Source organism: Balaenoptera borealis (assembly GCF_965194805.1).
Source record: "Balaenoptera borealis genome assembly, chromosome: 11".
NCBI classification, from domain to species: Eukaryota; Metazoa; Chordata; class Mammalia; order Artiodactyla; family Balaenopteridae; genus Balaenoptera; species Balaenoptera borealis.
In genome coordinates, this window is record NC_138868.1 from 31,379,401 (window position 1) to 31,399,320 (window position 19,920).

A 19,920-nucleotide genomic window follows, 5' to 3' on the forward strand; every position below is an offset into this window, starting at 1 on the left:
TTCAGGGCCAGGCTGAGGACCTTTCTTGGCAGACTCATGGAGGGGTATCAAGTTTTGAGTGGCTATGGAAGTTTTTTGAGCTAGGAAATGACTTGATCAGATGTGACCTTCCATCAGTATAATCTCATAGCAGAGGTTAGGATGCTTGGGATTGAGAGAGGGTAGGAGACAGATGAAGATGATAATGGCAATAGTCCAGGTGAGACTTGTGAGACTCTGAACTAGGGTAGATGAGAGGCAGTGAGAGAGAGGAGGGAACTCAGCCAAAGATGTTATGGGAATAGAAGCAAGAGGACATCTCAGCTGGGATGACAGGGGGTGTCATTGATAACACTTCATTTTTAGATTACCAGGAGTCTGGTGGTGCTTTGACAAAATGAAAGACCATGCAGAAAGAGAAACTGTTTCAGAAGAGAAGACAGCATATGCAGTTTTTGAACATACATCTTGAATTTAGGTGAGAGGTGGGTAGGGGTGTCTGGAAATACAGGTGTGGAGTTGAGACTAGAGATTTATGGGTGTGGATTATAGAATAGAGTTTCATGGGTATAGATTTCAGAGTCTTTTATTTTGAGGGGATTACTGGAAACATTAGGTTGAAAGAGCTTGCCAAGGAAGAGAGGGTAGAAGGAAAAGGAAGGAGGCCAAAGACAACTTGCTGGGAAACACTTGAATCAGGGTGTGGGAAGAAGACCGAGTGCCAGAGGAGCAGGAGAACTGGGGCAGAACTGTGCCCGGGGAGCTGCAGGAAGGGAGGTTTTTCACAAGAAATGAAGGCTCAACATTGACATGCTAGAGAAAGGTGCCCACAGCCAGATTATGAGAAAAGGCCTTGAATTTAAGTTGTGTTTTTTTTAAGAGTCATTTCTACTGAGGGTTGTGAGAGTAACTTTGGGATAAAGAAGTTCATCATGAAGCAGGCACTTGGGGTCTGCTAGTAGGTAGTTTCTGGTTTGGGGAGAGAAGATAAAGTTTGGAATATGTCCAGTATCTGACAGGAGTCCACAGGGTGTAAGAGACAAAAACCCAGCTGAGGCATAGAAGATTTATTGTTTCATGTAGATCTAGGAAGTCTAGAGGTGGAATTGGCTTCAGATTGTCCTGGATCTCGAGGTTTCACAGTTGAGAGAGTTTTCTCATGCTTTCCATTTCTCAGCTTCAGTTGTCTCTACTTTTGTGTTTTGGCTTTGTTCTTTGTTCTATAGTGGGAGAAATAACCTTCAGCAGCCCCCACGTACATCTTTGCATCTTGAGATCCAAGATGAATATCTAAAGTCTTCCTTGCTGCTTTCAGCAGAAAAGTCCTAGGAGAACTTTCGTTGTCCAGGCTGGCTTCATGTGCCTATCCTTGAACCAGTCACTCTCTTCTGTTTGGGTTGGTATGGTCCATCCTGGGTCCTGGGCTCATCCTCACTAGGACCACCTGGAATAGAGAAGAAGTCCCCCAAAGGAAGCAGAAGGGGGAAGGAAGACACGCCTGAGAGAAAGAAACCATAGTTATCACGGCTCACTGGAACCTAGTGAGTAGACAACTGTAGGAAATGTTTGTTTACTTGGGTCAACCTGAAATGAACAAAGGATCACTGAAGAATAGGAAGGTTAAAGCCTAGATAATATAAATTTACAGTGGAACCAACAGGCTCTGTAACTTTGTCCTATAGTGCTTAGCAGCTTAGAAGTAGAGGCAGTGAAACATGTGATATACTCAGAATTGGGGTTTGATAAGTTAGTGTTTCATAAGCAACTAGGGGAAATCAAGCAGGAGAATCAACAGTTCGTTGTTAAAGTGTTTCAGGTGGGATTCAGAAAGTGTAGAGAGGCTAATGAAACCACAGTTTGCTGGCTCATTTACCTATTTTAATCAAAGCTAATTATTTGTTCTTTGACTAAAAGTAGTACTGACTACAAGTAAGTGAAAATGTCTTTAATATTCTACTGGCATGATTGAATTTTCCAGTAAGGAAATAGGCTAAGTCATTTCTTTCATGTATTGTCCACTCTTAGTCAAGTCATGCTTATTTAACACAATTGTTTTATGCTTTAGTAGAATTTTAACTCAGAATTTGTTCATCATTTTCCCCTGCTGGACTTTATGTATACGTCAAAGATTACATTAGAGCTGCTAGAAATATTTGTATCATTGATGCACTTGCCTTTGTAAGGAAATGATCCTAAAATTAATGGATACTCAATTTTTAAAGTCTGGATGCATAGAAAGATAAGGAGAAGGGAGGAAAAGTAATCACCTATTATCTTGCACTGAGCAATACCCACGGTTAATATTTTGTTGTTTATACTTCCCGACTTTTCTCTTAGTATATGTATGTAATTTCTTTTCTCAGCATGATTGGTTAAGACCAATCAGAATTTACTCATGGAGCTAAGTCATATTTGAATAAACCCAGGCTCTGCCACGAAGTCTTGAGTGGGTATGTGGTAGGCAACCAACAGTATGTACCATAGTTCCTCTCTATCCAATTCACAGCTTACCCATTTTATTCAGTCTATTTTGAGCCCTTTCTGCCATAAGAAGCCTTCCCTGGTCCTTATCCAAATTCCTCTTGCACTTTCTCTGCCCCTCACCATTTAATGCTGGATTGAGTGCCTTGTTATTTTGTGCTCTAAGCGTGTCAGTATGCACCTGTCTATTCAACTCCATGGACTTTCCTCTAAGAGCAGCACTTATTGTCACACACCTCCTGCATGACCTTTGGTGACAGTGACCACATTTTTGAATTTGAAATTGAGGGAAGGGTTAAGACAAAGGATCTCTTCTTATTTTGAGTTTATTATCAGCCTATATAAAAACTAAATTCCATTGACGTCTTATGTTTAATGAATTATCCTTATTTAAAAGAAAAGAAATGAGAAATGTCTTGGGAAAACTCAGTACTTAACTTTGCCATACCTATGGTGTTTGGCTTGTAGTAGAAGGTCAATATTTGTTGGTTGATGTTAGCTGTAATTTTTTTTTTTTAAGCTGTAACATGTTTCCTCATATGGCTAGATATTACATGTGTTTAGTGCCAGAAGATAAATGACTAGGTTGTCAGGATAAACTTTGCTCAGGAAATGTAACTATTGCCGGGGTTTTTATTGATTTACCTATAAAATAAAGTCTTCTATGGGTTACTTACTCTAAGAGGAAGTGAGAGACACAAAAGGGCAGTCGGGTGCCGGTGGAACTTAAGTTTCTTGAATTGAATAAAGCTCTTTTAGTATGTGGAAGAGTTCTAGATGGCCTGTAGACTGAGTTTTAGCAAGGACAAGCTTATTTTTTGTTAAACATTACTACTTTCATTTTTGTGCATTTAGACAGAACTATGTAATATGATATATATATGAAATAATTTTCCCCTCTCTGCAAAGGAAGACTACATTAAAAAACCTTGGGAATAATAAGGGTTCTTAATACATGCATGTTTAAAAAATATATTTAATTTTTACATATTCTTCCATGAAAGTTATATGAAAGTATAAAACTCTTCCCTGGTATGTGAAGAAATAGGGTAAAACATTGTTAGTTGATTCAGGACTCTCTGCTCTACTGTGGCAGATGAAGTTTATTTAACCTTGGTGGGAAGAATGTCCAAGGAGACCTGTCAAGGATGCTAGTCAGTGGTTGGCCCTCGGCATTACCAAGAAAAGAGCCACATCCTTTGGTCCTTTGGAAGTCAGTCACAAAACAACATGGTTTTGTTTCTAGAGTTTCCATTATTTTGTTTTGATCACCTTATTTTATTTCTAAGATTTACATTCTTTAGCTATGCTGTAGGATCTTAGACAAGGCACAGAGGAAACAGAGGCTCACTTTCCTCATCTGTTTAAAAAAAAAATAACAGGAGCAGGCCCACTGCAACATGGTGGGGTAATGACAATGAAAACTGTTACACAAATGTTAGTTTTTGTTAAGATGTACTGATACCAAATATCCCTAAATGGGAACAGTACACTTCCTGAGCTCTCAATTTTTCACAGGAGCCAGCAGAGTTCTGAGCCCATAGTAGGGCCTTAAGGTATAAATAAATAGATGATTAAGGACTTATTAGAGGTACACATTATCAGTTTTTTTAAATTTTACTTTTAAAACTGTTGCAAACATTTTGGGTCCTGCTGATGTCAAATTATATTTCATAGGAGAGCGTCGCTCACCTCCTGTTGGACGCTTTCCCGTGCGTGGCCTTCCTGGCCCAGTTCAGTTTTGAACTGGACGTGCCATCTCTGAAGGCAGAGTCAGGGCTCATGGTTGCGTCTGTGGAACTTGGCCCAGAGCGTGGCACCGTGCTGGTGCACCCACTCGAGAGAATTTAATGGCACCGCAGGAGGGGCAGCCCGGATGTGTGTGGGTCCCATCTGGGAGAGGTCGTATGCATGGCGTTGAATGAGGATCTCTTGGGGGTGGGGACACGTAGGTGTGGAAAGAAATGGTGAGGGAGGCGAGAAGCCGTGGCCAAGGGGTAGATAAACGGGGCCCAGAAGGGAAGGGTGGTGCTCACTGTCGTTCTTCTGGCAGGACTTGCCACAAGGCCAGGCCATCCGGTAACCACCTCTGCAGAGTGGCGGTGGGCATGTGAGCGGCTGGGAGGCTGTGGCTCTGTCACCTATGGTCCAGGTCCTCTCCACCAGGGGACGGAGAAATTGCCACAAGCAAATCTCTCTATTGTTTGCCTGCAGCGCGTGCTGGGGCCTGGGCCTTCCTGCTGCAGTTGCTTTGCCTCCCTCTGCTGGCTCCTCCCCATGGCTCCTCACAACAGCTGCTGGAAGCTTCTGACCCCTCCTCCGCCCTCCCCCTAGCCAGCCCATGTGTCTAGTCAGTGTGGATAGTATAGTCCTTACCCCACTGATTCTTGGCTGGAATTCCAGCCAAATGGCTACGGGGACATTTCTGTCATAGACCAGAAGAAACCTAGATCCAGGCACTTCTCAGAGACATGACACCAATTGGCATACTGTCTATTTCACACTCGCCTCTCTTGTTGCTTTAAATTGCTTCCCAAGTGAAGAAATCCCAGTCTATTCAGCGCATCTCACGAAGGTAGGAACCCTCTGGCACAGGTGACCATGGACCAGTGTCCATTTAACCAGCGCTGTTCCTGCTTTCCTTCTTCTGGGAGGGATGGCAGATAGAAAATATCATGTAGCATATGCATTAAGAATCGAGGATATAATTGAAAACTCTAGCCTCCCCTAGAAGGAGCCCCTAATGTGAATCCATGGTCCTTATGAATAAAAGTGCACACAAAACAGACTCATAAAGACATCATATGCTGAGACACTTGTATCCTGTTTCCTGGAACGGTTCCAAATCCGAAGGGAACGTGGAAGGCTAATGGATCAGTTTCCCTCTCCTCCACCCTTTCTCTGTCTCTACCCTCTCCATCTCTGCTTCTGGGACTGTTTTAACAAGCAGAATAAATAGGAGTTGCCTTGAGATAGACTGTGTCCCCATTTGAAGTCCTGCTAGACTTGTTTTAATTCTGTGTGATTGTGTGCACGACCAAGCGTGTGTTGAGATAACACTGTTGACCGGGAGATGGTGTTCTCATGCTCAAGGTCCATCCCACTTCCTTAAGAAAATATACTACCAGAACAGGTTAAGAAAGAAAATTGTTGCCATAGCACTTTCAAATCAAGCCCAAGTAGTTCTGTCCCGTTAGGAGAGCAGAGGGGAGTGGGGGAGTAGCAATGAAACAAGAGGAGAAAACATGCAGAAAAGCGAAGTCAGCTTTCCCCACACCTTAAATAGCAGTGTTACCTTTTTTGAATCCAGAGTCTTATACTGGGGTTTAGTTGAGGCATTACAGCAAATACTGAGTGTCTGTTTCATCGAAGGTCCCACACAAGAGGGTCCAAAATGAATACGACCTAGTCACTGCCCATAAGGCACCTATAATACAGTTGAAGGAGTTGCAACAAGTTCATAGTAACCAGAGGCAAAATAAGATGCACCCGACGAGAGAGCTGCGTCTGATATAACCTGTGGAATCCAAGAAAGGGTATATCATAATAGTTCCACATTGTTGGTAGCATGCAGTTTGCAATGATGATGAATAAGGTTTCAGCTGGCAGAGACTGGAGTGGAGGTATTGCAGACAAAGGCAGTGCCATGAGTGAGCAAAGAGTCCGAGGTGGGAAAGCAGGGTGTCCTAAAACGTAGGGCACAAGGAACATTCGGGAATAAGGTGAAAAAGGAAGAGAGGATCATACTGAAGTTCTAGCTAATTCAGTGGGGAAAAAAATGCCTTTGGGAAAATGCTCAGAGTTGTGCTTTTTAAGATTTAGATCTCACAGTGTTATAATGAAGTGGTTTGAGGCAGGAGTCTTGTGGAGGTTCATGGCAATAATCCAGGAAGAAGAAAATGAGGGTCTAGACTCAGGTGGCAGGAGGAAGAGTAAAAGAGTGGATGGATGGAGACTTTGCACGAGGCTCCCTATGGGCTTTGGAGACTGAAGAGCTACGGGACACAGAGGGGTAGGCAGTGATGCCTGGGACCGCCCACCTTTAGCAGGCAGAAGATGGTACCACTTTTCACTCTTCTGTTCTCACCCTAATGAGTTTTTTCTTTAGGGCTTCACAGTCATTGGAAGAATAGTAAAAGATATAAATATCATTATTTACCACATTAAAAAAGTTTTCTGGAGCCAGCCAGTAGGTCCTCATGAAGTGAGACGCTGAGAAAACTGTTGGGTGTAGTGCAGACAAATGCAGGCCTAGAAGGGGAAGGCGCTGCCCTTTGCTAGTAGAGGGCCATGGGTGACAAATTCTTCCTCGGGATCAGCCATCTCTTTTTCTTTGGGAGTTGCTAGAAAAGCACAGTGGAGACTGCTCTGTACCCTAAATAGAGTCAGAGTGAATTTAGGGCATGCCACCCGCCACCCTTAGCCACCCAGGGATCCCATCTTCCCCGGTTTCCCGCTGGTCACCTTTGGCTGTGGGGAAATTCCTCCATAATTGCAGTTCTGAGCTCCTAATGCCGTAGTCCCTGCTGTGAGCACTGATCTGCTGGGTGAGAGCTGTTGCTCCTCAAACCAGGCTATTAACTTGCCCAGGTCCCCTTTGTTTCACCTTCTGGGAATTATTTCCCAGCCTCCTGGTGACACACCAGAGGCATCGAGTTGCCGAAGGACGCGGATAAGCGCTGGAGCCAGTCAGGCGAGAACTGGAAAGCTGGCTCCTCTGCTTACCTGATGTGTGACTTCTGCCAAGTCACCTAACCTCTCAGGGACTCAGGAGTGAGGCCACTGTCAGGAGATGATTAAAAGGAAAGAATGTAAACCACCTAGCTCAGTGCCTCTAACTGCTCTGGGCACATGACATGGTAGGGTTTTTTCTCCCAGAGATTTTGGGACTTTGTCCCTAACCCTGTTCTTTATTCACTTTGCTCTCTCCTGGATCTGAGTTTTTGGACATGAAGCATCCCCAGGGTCTACTATAAGAAGTACTGGGTCATAAAATCAGCAAAATATAAAGAGGCTTGGGAGGGTGCAATTGCTGAAGCTGCAGAGGCTGCTGTGTTTATTATTCATTAACCCAGGAGCTAGGTAAACATGGGTAGATACATTCCTGAAGGCTCCACCTGATCTGTTTACTCTCCTAAGGAACGAAGTAATCAGAGTGGTGTGAGCCCCCCCTTGCTCAGCATTATCACCGCCCCCTGCCCGCATCCTAGCAGTGTTGGCTTCTCCAGAGAGCAAGCCTGGGTTTCAGGATAAGTCACGTGCACAGCTCATTTGGTCATTTCTCTGAACTGGAAGTCGTGTAGAAAGAAAGGATGCTTTTGGAAGTTAGGCTCCTTTAGCTTTCCCAGGCTTATAAAGAGGCAGCTCATTGGGAAAAGGAAGTAAATGTTTTGGCTAATGTGGCTCAGCACTGTTTTCTGTTGACAAGTAAAGGTAATCAGGTGTTCTGTGCTTTGCCACTTCCTTTGTCACCTTGTAAAATCCTCTTTTCATGAGCCCTAGTACAATAGACTGAACTCCTCAAGGACAGCCCATAGATAGGGGGACATTCAAAAGTAAGAGACGAAAGCACAAGAATCCTGTGACAGCCTTGGTCTGTTTACAGTGTTCATTTTTTGGTGGACTTGAGCTTCTTAAGGCTGGTCTTGCAGCTAACAGAGTCACGTGACTACTTGCTGCCCTGGGGGCAAGGAGGCTATTGTCCCTTCTAGTCCTAATGGTCCAATTTGATCTTATAAAATGTGACCTTTTACACACTGCATTACAGCTATGAGCATTATCAGTTGAATGTAATTAGTGAGTCTGGGGTGTAGAAAGCCCCTCGAGAGGGCTTGTACTAAGCCTGCACTAAGGTAGACTATAGGATGCTATCTGTCTTCAAGGAGGAAATGCTGAGAATGCAATTTCTGACTAGTGGGTTGACACACTGGTAGGTGGTGACAGAATTGTGGGATGCATGCTCTGTTCTTGGAAGCTTTTGTACTTGGCCTATAAAAACTAATGTGCTAGAAACAGCCAGTAGAAGGTAGCCTGTTTAGTTATGCCTTCCAAGAATTCACACATAAGGCATGTTGGTAAGAACTGACATTTTCTAGGGAAGTCACACTGGAGTCAGGGATTTAAGGGGTGAAGATGAGGTTGTGAGGTGAAGCATTTAAGGACATAGTGGTCAAGCTGGCTAGTCTAGAACCCAGAGGATTTGCTGAGGAGGAATAGTTTTAAATAGAAGTGTTGAAAAGTCTTAACACCATCTTCTGCGGTCCCTCGTTTTACATATGGTGGACCCCATGAGGTGAAAGGCCATGAGGCTGATGGTGCAGAGTAAGCTGTTGTGAGCCTGGGTTGAGGGATGCCCTTGAAGGGCATGCAGTTTAGAGCTTAGGTGCTAGGGTGCCTTGTGAGAAACAAAGTCGTGCACGGTGAGAGGGCTTTCTAGGGAGAATTTAGTTTAGGGGCATGAACCCTGTGTTAAACCTGTAGTGTTGCCTGAGAATCCAGCATGGTTGTCCTTGCAATTGAAGAAATAATTCTACACACTCACTCTTGGTTTCTGAGTCCTCTTTCACTTTCCCATTCCCTGCACACACACACACACACACACACACACACACACACACACACACACACATCTTCAGTACACATTTCTGTGTTAATGCTTAGTTAGTAAGGATCAAGTATTATCCTTTCCAGGGCTATTTGCATTTTAACTGGGACAAAAACTTCAAGAGAAAATAATGCATCTAAAAAATAGAGTTTCAGATCTCTGTGACTTCAAGTTTTAGGAAGGGTAAAGGAGCCCTCCTTATGTCCCTAAAATCAGGGTGTCTAAGAAGAACAGATTGAAGTGGGGGGACTTGAAGTCTAAGGAAAGGATGTCCTCTGCCTGGAGCTGAATAGGTGCTCATATTTGTTAATCAGTGAATGAAACTTTTTAGTGAATGAATGAATTGCCGAATAAGGCTCAGGAGGGCAGGGTGCTTACAGAAAGAAGAGAAAGGGCAATGGAAATTAGACCCATTCGAGGAGGATTTAATATGATTTGATGACTATGATCCTAAGACCTGATGGGGAGAAAGCATTTTTTAAAAAAATCACGCATACAGAATCTCATTGCTTGGGAGAGTTCCCCTGATGGAACCAGGAAGCTGGAACAGTCCTATGTTTAATCATCGGGGCACGCAACTATCATTTTTAAGTCAGTACAGTTGACCCTTGAATAACATGGGGGTTAATCCACTGATAATGTATCATCACCCCCACTCCCACCCCTTATCCAAGGTTCTTCCACATCCACGGATTCCGCCAACCTCGGACTGTGTGGTACAGTATGTACTATTGGAAAAGATCTGCGTGGATGTGAACCCATGCCGCTCAAACCCGCTGTTATTCAAGGGTCAACTGTACTTGAAAACCTGCCTCCCGTTCACCTGTTTACAAGTCACTCATACGAGTTGCTGCCCTGCTTCCTGCTTCTTCTCCCTAAACTTCTCTGTCCAACTTTTCCTCCCATGTCTGAGTGTTTGGGAAAATGGGAGAAAACGTGGGGCTCAGGATGAATTGCGTGCTCCTCTCTTACAAAAGGACCCAAGGACTTCTTATCCTTTTCTTACTCCACTCTTACTCGCACTTAAATTTGTCACTTTGAAATGTCTTTAGGAAAACATTTATCTTTAAAAAAAAAAACATGCCTTTGTTTGGAAAGTCATGCTTATAGTGACTTTCACTTTTTGCCTCTCTTTTGCACGGAATATGCTGCCCTTGGTTATGGAGAGATGACAGGCTCTCCTTGTCTCCCGAAGGCATTCATTCCTCCTTGACAGACTGGTGTGCTCTGATCTGTATAAAACTCCTGCCTGCTGCCCAGTGCTCTGTATTTATGAGGCACCTGGAAAACACCGCAAGCGACCGAGAGTGACCATGAATAGCAAACTTAATTTGGTCTAATATGTTTTGGCTTGCTTGACCTCACCAGAATAAAAATGTGCCTGTTTAAATTATTGTATTGAAGTTAAAAAAAAAAATTCTAGAGGCATTTATCTCATTGGAAGAACCTTGGGATCGCTTTAGCAGAGGTTTAAGTCCATGTTTAATGTCGGATAGACTAGAGAGATGTATAATGTAGAGCTTCAATAGCAGATTGGGTTATTGTGAGTTATGAATTTTAAGAGTCTGAATTACTATTTTTCTCTTGCTACTTTTTTTTTCTCCTAGACGACTGGCTGGCAACGACCTTTCTTTTATCCACCCAAAGGCCTTGTCGGGGTTGAAAGAACTCAAAGTTCTGTAAGTAATGCAATTTTAGAGTTTCACAGCTGGCTGTGTATTTTCTTTCTGCGTAGTCAACATGCTCGGAGCTAGGTTAAGCACAGTTTCTTTTAGTTCAGGATTAAAAGATTTAAGGAGTGGCCAATGGGTAGTGTGGGAGGCTAGAGGCTGATTTAGGCAACCTTGGGTCTAGATAACAAAAGTTAACGTCTAAATAACAGGCGCTCTGACCTCTGGTGCATTACAATTGAATGTTAGGCTTTTTGTGTGGCTAATGCATTGAATCAAAATCGTATTTAAACTTCACTGGTAAGGTTTTGTTTCTACCTCGTTTATAGCTCTAAGAACTTTGCATGAGCTGACCCTAAAGGGAAAAAGGCTTCCAAGATCTCCAAATGTAAAATCATTTTAGAGCTAAAGGGAATTGAGATGCCTATGATTTACAGGGCCTGCGAGAGATCAGGAAATAAATTCCTGGTAGTGGTGAGGAACTGGCACACTGGGGAGCCGGTGAACTGACTGCTGGCCCCACCTCGCCACTGCCTCGCTGGGTGACCATCTGTAAGTCACTAGACCTCTCTGGTTCAGTGAGTTAGACGGGCCGTTTTCCATTCCATTTGGTGGTGATGATTCTTGTCAGGCAGTCATTTCATTAATATGACCAGGAAGGACATTAGGCAAAACTAGTAAAGACTTCATGTTCATTACTGATCTGTACCTCCATTCTCCAGGTCGGAGAGTATTAGATAATTAAAGCTTTATTTCTGCCCTGGCCCTGCATTCACTGGGGACGTGGCCACTGCCCCCTAAGAAGTCAGGGTCTGCTGTCCTCTTAACAAAATTGTCTTTCTCTAATGTATGTGTTTCTGGGCTGTGCTTTATTTCAATTTGAAAAGGCATTAGGGATTCTAGTGGGTTTGCTTGCTATACCTCCCAGTTAACTTGTTATACCTCCCAGTTAACACTAATGGTACCTTGGGTGATGAATATTAATTAGGGTGCCTTAATTCCTGAGAATGAAACAATCCTGGCTGACCCAGCAGGTCTGTGTTAGGAGATGGCTTGGGACAGTGGCCTAGGTTTCATTTCTGGCTTTACGACAAATGCCTCTTGCTCTGTGGCAACTCTCTTATCTTGGGTGCTTTCCACCTCGACTCCTCCTCCTTTTTTTGCTATTGGAAAGATTTTTTTTGGAAAGAAATGGTTCTAAATTCTTCTAAGAAAAAATGGTCATAATTGCTTCTTATTCACTAACCAAAAATTTCCTTCCAGAACTCTCCAGAACAACCAGTTGAAAACAGTACCCAGTGAAGCCATTCGAGGACTGAGTGCTTTGCAGTCTTTGTAAGTAACTTTTTGGTTTTCTGCATTCTTGAATCATTAGGAGACCACTCTGGCTACTAAGTAGGTAAAGAACTGTAATCCTAGGGAAAGAAGAGATGTATCCTCTCATCTGGGATAAAAATGGGGATGGCTAGTTGCTGTTACTGAAATGTCCATTGAAATATCCTGTCTCCAAGGCTGGGAGAAAGCTATAAGCTTGCATGTAGCAGGTGATTACACCCTCTGTGGAATCAGGGTTATGTGTGTACAGAAGTTCTAGAGTCTTGTGCCATGACGCTCAAGAAACAGCCACAGAGAGGTTTCTGTTTCAGGTGGTAATGATCATCAGAGCAAATTAATTATGGGTCCTCATCTGTGGATGTTGAACACTCACCAGGGGTGGTGACTTAATCGCCTGTGCTGTCTTTTTCTCGGGTTTTTTTTTGAGGAAAGTTTGGTTTGATGTGGAATGTTCAAAATTTCAGCTCTTAAACAGCAAGGTCCTACTGTATAGCACAGGGAACTATGTTCAGTATCCTATAATAAACCATAATGGAAAAGAATATGAAATATATATATATATGTGTGTGTGTGTGTAAAACTGAATCACTTTGTTGTACACCGGAAACTAACACAACATTGTAAATCAACTATACTTAAATTACAAAAAAGATTTCAGCTCTTGGTTTTTATCATGTTTAGCCACTATTTTCAAAAGCTTTTTTGCATAGCACTTCACTTTATTCTTGTTTGAATTCTTTCCCATATAAACGTATGTATGTGTTAATATGTATATGAACCTGGAGAACGGGGGTCATTACCTCCATGGTTTAGCTATGCACACCCCGCTTCCCCCTAGAGTGGGGGGATCAGGTAAGCAACAGTAGTATCACAGGAACCATGCAAACCCACAGAAGATTCTAAAGAAACAACCATTTTTATGTTACATAAACAGGTATTTGTTCATGACTAGACTGCGTGTTGTGGACTAGTGTTGTCAGGTCTCCCCATCCCTGGGTTAGAAGATCCAGCTTCTCTGTCTTCAGGGGCTCGGTTTTAGAAAAGGTTGAGAAGCACTGAACTGAAGCATGTGGTTATTGTAATCTTTCACCAAGATTAGGAGAAGCCCTTTGCATATTTATCTGTCAGAATGTTTACGTTGCTCTCAAAGGAAGTTCAGATAAATTCAGATTAATTAGAATTCTGAAACAGGCCTGTCTGGTTTTGCATCCCCACTCTGCCCCTTGTTAGCTGGTAGCTGGTTTGGGGCACGTTATTTAAAATTCTCTGTGCAGTAGTTTGCTTATTACCTACCAGGTACTCTAATGCATGAAAAGCACTTTTAACAATATCTGACATGTAGTAAGTGCTCAGTAAACATTTGTAGAATCTATTAATATTAATAATGATGACTGTTTTATCTGTTCTTTCTTTTGATTACTAGATTACCCAATTTGCCTAACTAGGTGAAGGAATCATCTGAAAGTAATGAAAAATTGGTCTTTAAAACAAGCAATTTCATTAGTTTCTTATTCTACAGTGAACACAAATTTGCATTGCCTCAGTTCATGTCCTAACACTAAATACAGTGGGACTAGGGCCTAGTTTCTCAAAGTGTGGCACTTGGCCCACCCTCAACAAAATCACTAGGGGGATATTGCTAGAATGCAGATTCTTAGGCCATACCCTAGGAGTCATGATACTGTCTCTTTAAAGGTAGGGTCCAAGAAGCTGTATTTTAAAAAATTTCCCCAGATCATCCTCATGGATACAGAAGTTCTGAGAAACACTGAATGAAAAACTGTAATAGTTATCACACTTAGGTGTTTATAATTTTAATTATAAAATTAGGGTATAACCACATCACATATTTGTGTACTAATCTGTCCCATAAATTTTTTTTTATTGCCCTTTGAAATAACTGTAAAGGTGAGCATTTGTAGAGATGCACATGAGCTAGAGAAGACATAGGTGAAAGTGACTGATGGGCTTGTCCCTTCCACTCGCTGATATAAAACCATTTATAACTGCTCCAAAAGCACATCACTGGAAATTGTAAATTATAGATTACCTTTGATTTTAGATTAGATAGTCTGGTAGTTAATGGGCAGTAATATGAAAATGAAAATATGTACTAGTAAAGCATAGCATGTGCTGTAAAGGTTAAACTTTAAAGTGTATCTACTATCATAAAAAGGAGTATCTGGGATATTGGCCATTTAAGTTCTGGTTTCAATATAAGTTTAATTTAAGGTAGATATTTGTTAAGTAGCTCATTTCACCAAATGCCGAGTTATGGAACATAAGGATTCATTATTTGCCATCACTAATTGAATAGGATTCCAAATAGACTATTTCAGGGAATAGGTTGGAATGAGTTCCGTGATTTTGCTGCCTCTGCACCATTTCTAACCTTGGACGGATGTACACAGAAGGAGCCATCTTACCTCCCTTGGATCTGAATTCATTAGACATTTTAAATAGTTCTCTTTTTCTTTTGCTTCTTCAGAATTTGTTTTCCTTCAAAACCTTCATACAGGATTGTTCTTATTTCCCAAGACTTAATGATCAAAATAATCATTTTGTCTAGTTGGAAGGCTGAAAAAGAGAAAGCTAAAGTCTTTGGACATTAGAAAAATTACCAAGAAAATATACAAATAGATTTTTTTCTAATTTGTGGTCCATAAGTACTCTAAAGTGCACATGGTATTTTTGATCATTTAGATGGGAAAAAAATTTGAGAAAGGATAGATACATGTATATGTATAACTGAATCACTTTGCTGTACACCTGAAACTAACACAACAGTGTTAATCAACTGTACTCCAATATAAAATAAAAAGTTAAAAAAAATAAAGTATTTTCACAAAAATCATAGGTTTCTTCCTCTAAAATAATGTTTTAAACAAGCATACTGTGCTCATCACTCACTGAGTGCAGTGCATTGTTTAAATTATCTCCCAAATTGGGATGGGAGGGAGGTAGGGTTAAGGAGAGGAGTCAAACTACTTTTTTAATAAAGGCATTGGGATTTTTTTATATGTATCAGAAATATAAGGAGCTATGTGCCAGGCCTGTTTTATTTAAGAAGGAAATGTTCATGGGTTTGTTAGCATAGTGGGTGCAGTGGTCAAGTTAGATACAATTGAAATTCTGTCCTGGTGTAAAACAGTGTTATCAACACTTGAGTCAGTTTGCAAATCTGATCTTCAGACCTGAATTACATGAAAGATTTCCTTGTGGTTTTGAAATAGTGCTCAGAAGGAGCAAAGTTCATTAGGGCTTGAAATTGACCAGAAGTGGTTTGCTGCAAGTGGGTGACGATGGCTATAAAATCTGAAAGTGAATTGTAGATATTAATAAAAAGCTAACCTAACAACTTTCCATGAAGCCATGAAAATGGCTAAAGCGTTGCCTGAGCAGGATATTAAAATGACATGTCAGAACTTGCTCCACTAGAATTTTTTTCTTTATAGTTGTTCACACTTATATTGACTATTAAAGGATTTCAAAGACTACATTTCCTAGGTTTTCTACCGTAACAGAATTTAAGTAGTTTGAACTTGAAACTGGTAACAGAATATAATACTATGATGTCTACATTATTGGTAAGTGAGGAGTAGAGAGAAAAAGGGAGAGCTTTTGATTACACAGAACAAGTGTTTATGATAACATAGACATTCATCAGTAAATAGCTGCATTTAAAATTGTTATTGTAATTTCACTTACGGCAAGAGAAAAAAGTATGTGAGTCTCAGTAAGATATAAAACAGGCTTTTGAGAATAGGGAAAAGAAGCACATTTTAAAGACGAAAATAGTAAGGGAATTTAGTTAATACATTGTTAACTGTTTAACAACTCAAGTGCACTTAAATAAAGTAATAGTTATCTCTTGCCAAATGAAGTTGAAATAGTAAAATAACTTAAGCCACATAATCTCTTCACGTTGTGAGATATCTAATGCCATTTACTGCCCCTATTGAAAGAATCAGTTACAGTATTTTGGTTTTTGGTCTGTTAGTTAGGATGAATTTTAATAGTGTAGGTCCTTGGTACAAACCCACGCTAAGACCATTTCTCTGTGAAACATTGATCTCAGTGTAAGTGCAAACTCGTTACATTTATGGGTGTGCCACCAACACCCACATGTGGATTGAGGCATAAGGATTAACCATTTGAGTCACCACAAATCCTTTTTCTCATTAACTTTTTATTTAAGGGTTCCATTTTCCCAGATTTCTTCCTTTTGATCTCTTACGTATGGCTGACTTTACAATTTGGGGAAATTTTTAACAGAGGAAATTGTGTCTGTGCATTTATTGTTGTATTATTATGTTGCATAGAAGGTAGTTTCATTACTATCTTAGCTCAGAACTCACCTGGTTATCTTGCTAAGTTAAGACCACCCCTTTTCTTTGGTGGGGTGTAGCACAGAATTCTGCAGGAGCCTAAATGGTGTATATAATACTGGACTTATGTTAAAAAGGTCTAGAAGGGACTTCCCTGGTGGCACAGTGGTTAAAAGTCCGCCTGCCAATGCAGGGGACACGGGTTCGATCCCTGGTCGGGGAGGATCCCACATGCCGCAGAGCAACTGAGCCCGTGCGCCGCAACTACTGAGCCTGCGCTCTAGAGCCCGTGAGCCACAACTACTGAGCCCACGTGCCACAACTACTGAAGGCCGCGTGCCTAGAGCCCGGGCTCTGCAGCAAGAGAAACCACCGCAATGAGAAGCCTGTGCCCCACAACGCAGAGTAGCCCCTGCTCGCTGCAACTAGAGAAAGCCTGTGCGCAGCAGCGAAGACCCAACACAACCAAGATAGATAGATAGATAGATAGATAAATAAATAAATTTTTTAAAAACGTCTAGACAACTTTTCTTTCTTTCTTTTTTTTTTTAACTGTGTTCATCCTGTTGACAGAAAATACAATCTGATAAATTTTCATGATTCTTTTTTTTAAATTAATTAATTAATTAATGGCTGTGTTGGGTCTTCGTTTCTGTGCGAGGGCTTTCTCTAGTTGCGGCAAGCGGGGGCCACTCTTCATCGCAGTGCGCGGGCCTCTCACTATCGCGGCCTCTCTTGTTGTGGAGCACAGGCTCCAGACGCGCAGGCTCAGTAGTTGTGGCTCACGGGCCCAGTTGCTCCGCGGCATGTGGGATCTTCCCAGACCAGGGCTCGAACCCGTGTCCCCTGCATTGGCAGGCAGATTCTCAACCACTGTGCCACCAGGGAAGCCCTAGACAACTTTTCTTATAGTTTTTTGCCACATCTTTTTTTTCTTCCCGTTTTATTGAAATATGATTGACATATAGTACTGTATAAGTTTAAGGTGTACAGCATAATTATTTGACTTACGTACATCATGAAATAATTACCACAATAAACTTAGTGAAAATACATCATCTCATACAGATACTTAAAGAAATAGAAAAAAAATTTTTGTTTTCCTTTTGATGAGAGCTCAGGATTTATTCTCTTAACAGCATTTATATGTAACATTCAGCAGTGTTAATTATATCTATCATGTTGTGCATTACATCCCTAATACTTATTCACCTTATACTGGATGTACATCTTAATGAAACACATATAGAGAGGACTTAATGTCAGTGGAGTGCTGTGTGTGTGTGTGTGTGGAGAGCGCTGCTCATTATTTTCTTGAGTGTGAATGAACATTATCCTCATTCTTATAACATGAGCAATTTAAACTTTTAAACTGTTGTGACACTGAGAAACTGGGGAGGGATTTCAATTTGTGCTTAAAATACAATCTAAATCCTCACCTGGCCTAATGGGGCTCTGCGTCATCTGGTCCCCATTTGCATTCGCATCTGTGTCTCCCTGGACCCTCCACTCTCTTCCTCCTGTGTTCTAGTCACTCGGACCTTCTGGGAGTTGATGGGACCACACCCAGTTGGTTTCTGCTACTGAGTCTCTGCCCTCACTGTTCCCGTTGCCTCAAACACTCCTTGCCAAGCTTCCTTTGCCACTTGCTCTGGATCTCAGTTTAATGGTACCTTCTTAGAGATGCTTTTCCTGACCAATACATTGTAAGAAGCTACCCTCCGCCTCAGCCCCTGCTAATCCTGATCTCAGTACCCTGCTTATTTCCTTCATAGCACTTTTTAAGCGCTCTGCAATCGTTTTTCAGTCTGTTAATTATATTGTGGGTCCGTCCTCACTAGAATGTGGGTCAGTCTCCTCATTCCTGTCGTGTTCACCATTTTTACCTTTTGTGCCTAACAAGATGCTCAGTTTACATGTGTTGAATGAATTGCAGATAGATTAGCTGCGTGTAGAATTTAATTGCATGATTTAGTTACATTATATGGTTAATTATATGATTATATTTCAGCTCCACATTATTTATAGAAAATGTCCAGATGTGTGAATGTGAAATAAATGTCCTTAACTCCCTCCACCCCCAAAAAATGTCTCTCTCTCCCTAAGTAGAAGTTCCTTGAGGCTGTGAAGCATGTGCGTGTGTATGTGTGTATGTGTGTGTGTGCTTGAACACACTGCCATCTACTAATTAAAGAAAATCTGCTAAGCAGCTCTGTAGCCAGTACTTTGCCAGTCTGTTATATAAAGGATGCCTATCTCTTCTCAGGGATAGGTAGGTTCTAGAAAGTACAAGGAATAAACAAACCTAAAACTGTTTGTTTCTAAGTGGATTCTTAAGGCAGCTGCTCAGTTTCTGAATCTCCCCACTTTTTAGTGCTCTTCAAGTTATATTATCAAACAGAAGGCTTCCATCAGATCCTTACCGGGACCAAGGGTCTTTGACCTCGGCCAATCTGCCTCTGGAAAGGAGACTGCATTTGGGGCTGGGGCAGTCAGTTGGGAGCGGGGGCTCAGCACTTGCATGGAGGGGAAAGGGACACTTATGGCAGGATCTGAAGCTGGAGCAGCACAGGGAAACAGGAGGCACGAAAACCACTCTGAAGTCAGAATTTCCTGAACTTGAAGGCTGCCAAAGTTGATTTCTTTAAAAAAATGGGCTGCCATTTTGACCTTGCAGCTGTTTTCTAGTGTTCCCTAATTTTCACCAAGAGATCCAAGCCTGTGAGATATGGATTTAAATAGTGAGGTTATATCAACAAGGTATTTGCGAAGAAAGTTGTGATTTGCCTGGTGCATACAGTTCCTCATCATATTAATACTAACTTGTCATTTTGGCGAAAAGCAGTTCTTCCAACAATTACGCCTGGTTATGTCAACACTAACATTTAGGACTTGGTTTCTCAGATTTTCAGATGGAGATTTAATTTTTAAGTATGGGTAATCCTATTAGTAAGGTGTCATTAATTCCAAAATTTGGGGGAAAATCAAAGAAACTGTAAAGCCACAGTAACGTTGATCGAAGGAGCTGTTTAATTTTTCCTCGGGACAGTTTGCCTTTTTCTTAATATCTGTTAATTTTGACAAACTAATTTTTCAAATGTACTTAGGCCTAAGAGAAGAGGAGAGGGTTGCTTTGCCAGTACGTGACACTTATATTTTTAACTTGCCTGGTGGTAATAAGGATTGTTGAGAATCTATTGAAATGGTTTGTTGCTGTAGAAAAAAATTGTAAATATGTTCTTACTCTTTCCCCTTTGGTACCAAGTCAGAATAGCAATTAAATTTAATATCAAATATTAGTTATAAAACTGTAAGTATATATATATATATTTTTTTTTTAATAAATTTATTTATTTATTTTTGGCTGTGTTGGGTCTTCGCTGCTGCGGGCAGGCTTTCTCTAGTTGCAGCCAGGGGGGGCTACTCTTCGTTGCGATGTGCGGGCTTCTCATTGTCATGGCTTCTCTTGTTGCAGAGCACGGGCTCTAGAGCGCAGGCTTCAGTAGTCGTGGTGCATGGGCTT

General features: G+C 41.5%; 1 protein-coding gene and 2 long non-coding RNA genes across 5 annotated transcripts in view; 1 reads left to right on the forward strand and 2 right to left on the reverse strand.

Moving 5' to 3' along the window:
- The window catches only part of LOC309606028, a 139,567-nt gene extending 119,859 nt beyond the window's left edge, over positions 1 to 19,708 (reverse strand). Inside the window, exon 1 of the long non-coding RNA XR_014231614.1 lies at positions 17,091 to 19,708. This is a non-coding gene — a long non-coding RNA (uncharacterized lncRNA). The remainder of the gene's footprint in view (positions 1 to 17,090) is intronic.
- LGR4 (leucine rich repeat containing G protein-coupled receptor 4) overlaps positions 1 to 19,920 on the forward strand; it is a 97,262-nt gene that overhangs the window by 57,410 nt on the left and 19,932 nt on the right. For all 3 annotated transcript variants that reach the window (XM_082342420.1, XM_082342422.1, XM_082342421.1), the window contains exons 3-4: positions 10,672 to 10,743; positions 11,998 to 12,069. In XM_082342420.1, coding sequence (XP_082198546.1) covers positions 10,672 to 10,743; positions 11,998 to 12,069 — 144 coding nt within the window. The remainder of the gene's footprint in view (positions 1 to 10,671; positions 10,744 to 11,997; positions 12,070 to 19,920) is intronic.
- LOC309606021 lies at positions 1,032 to 10,664 on the reverse strand. Its single transcript, XR_014231605.1, has 2 exons — positions 6,925 to 10,664; positions 1,032 to 6,803 (listed from the first exon to the last, which is right to left on the reverse strand). It is a non-coding gene; the product is annotated as an uncharacterized lncRNA (long non-coding RNA).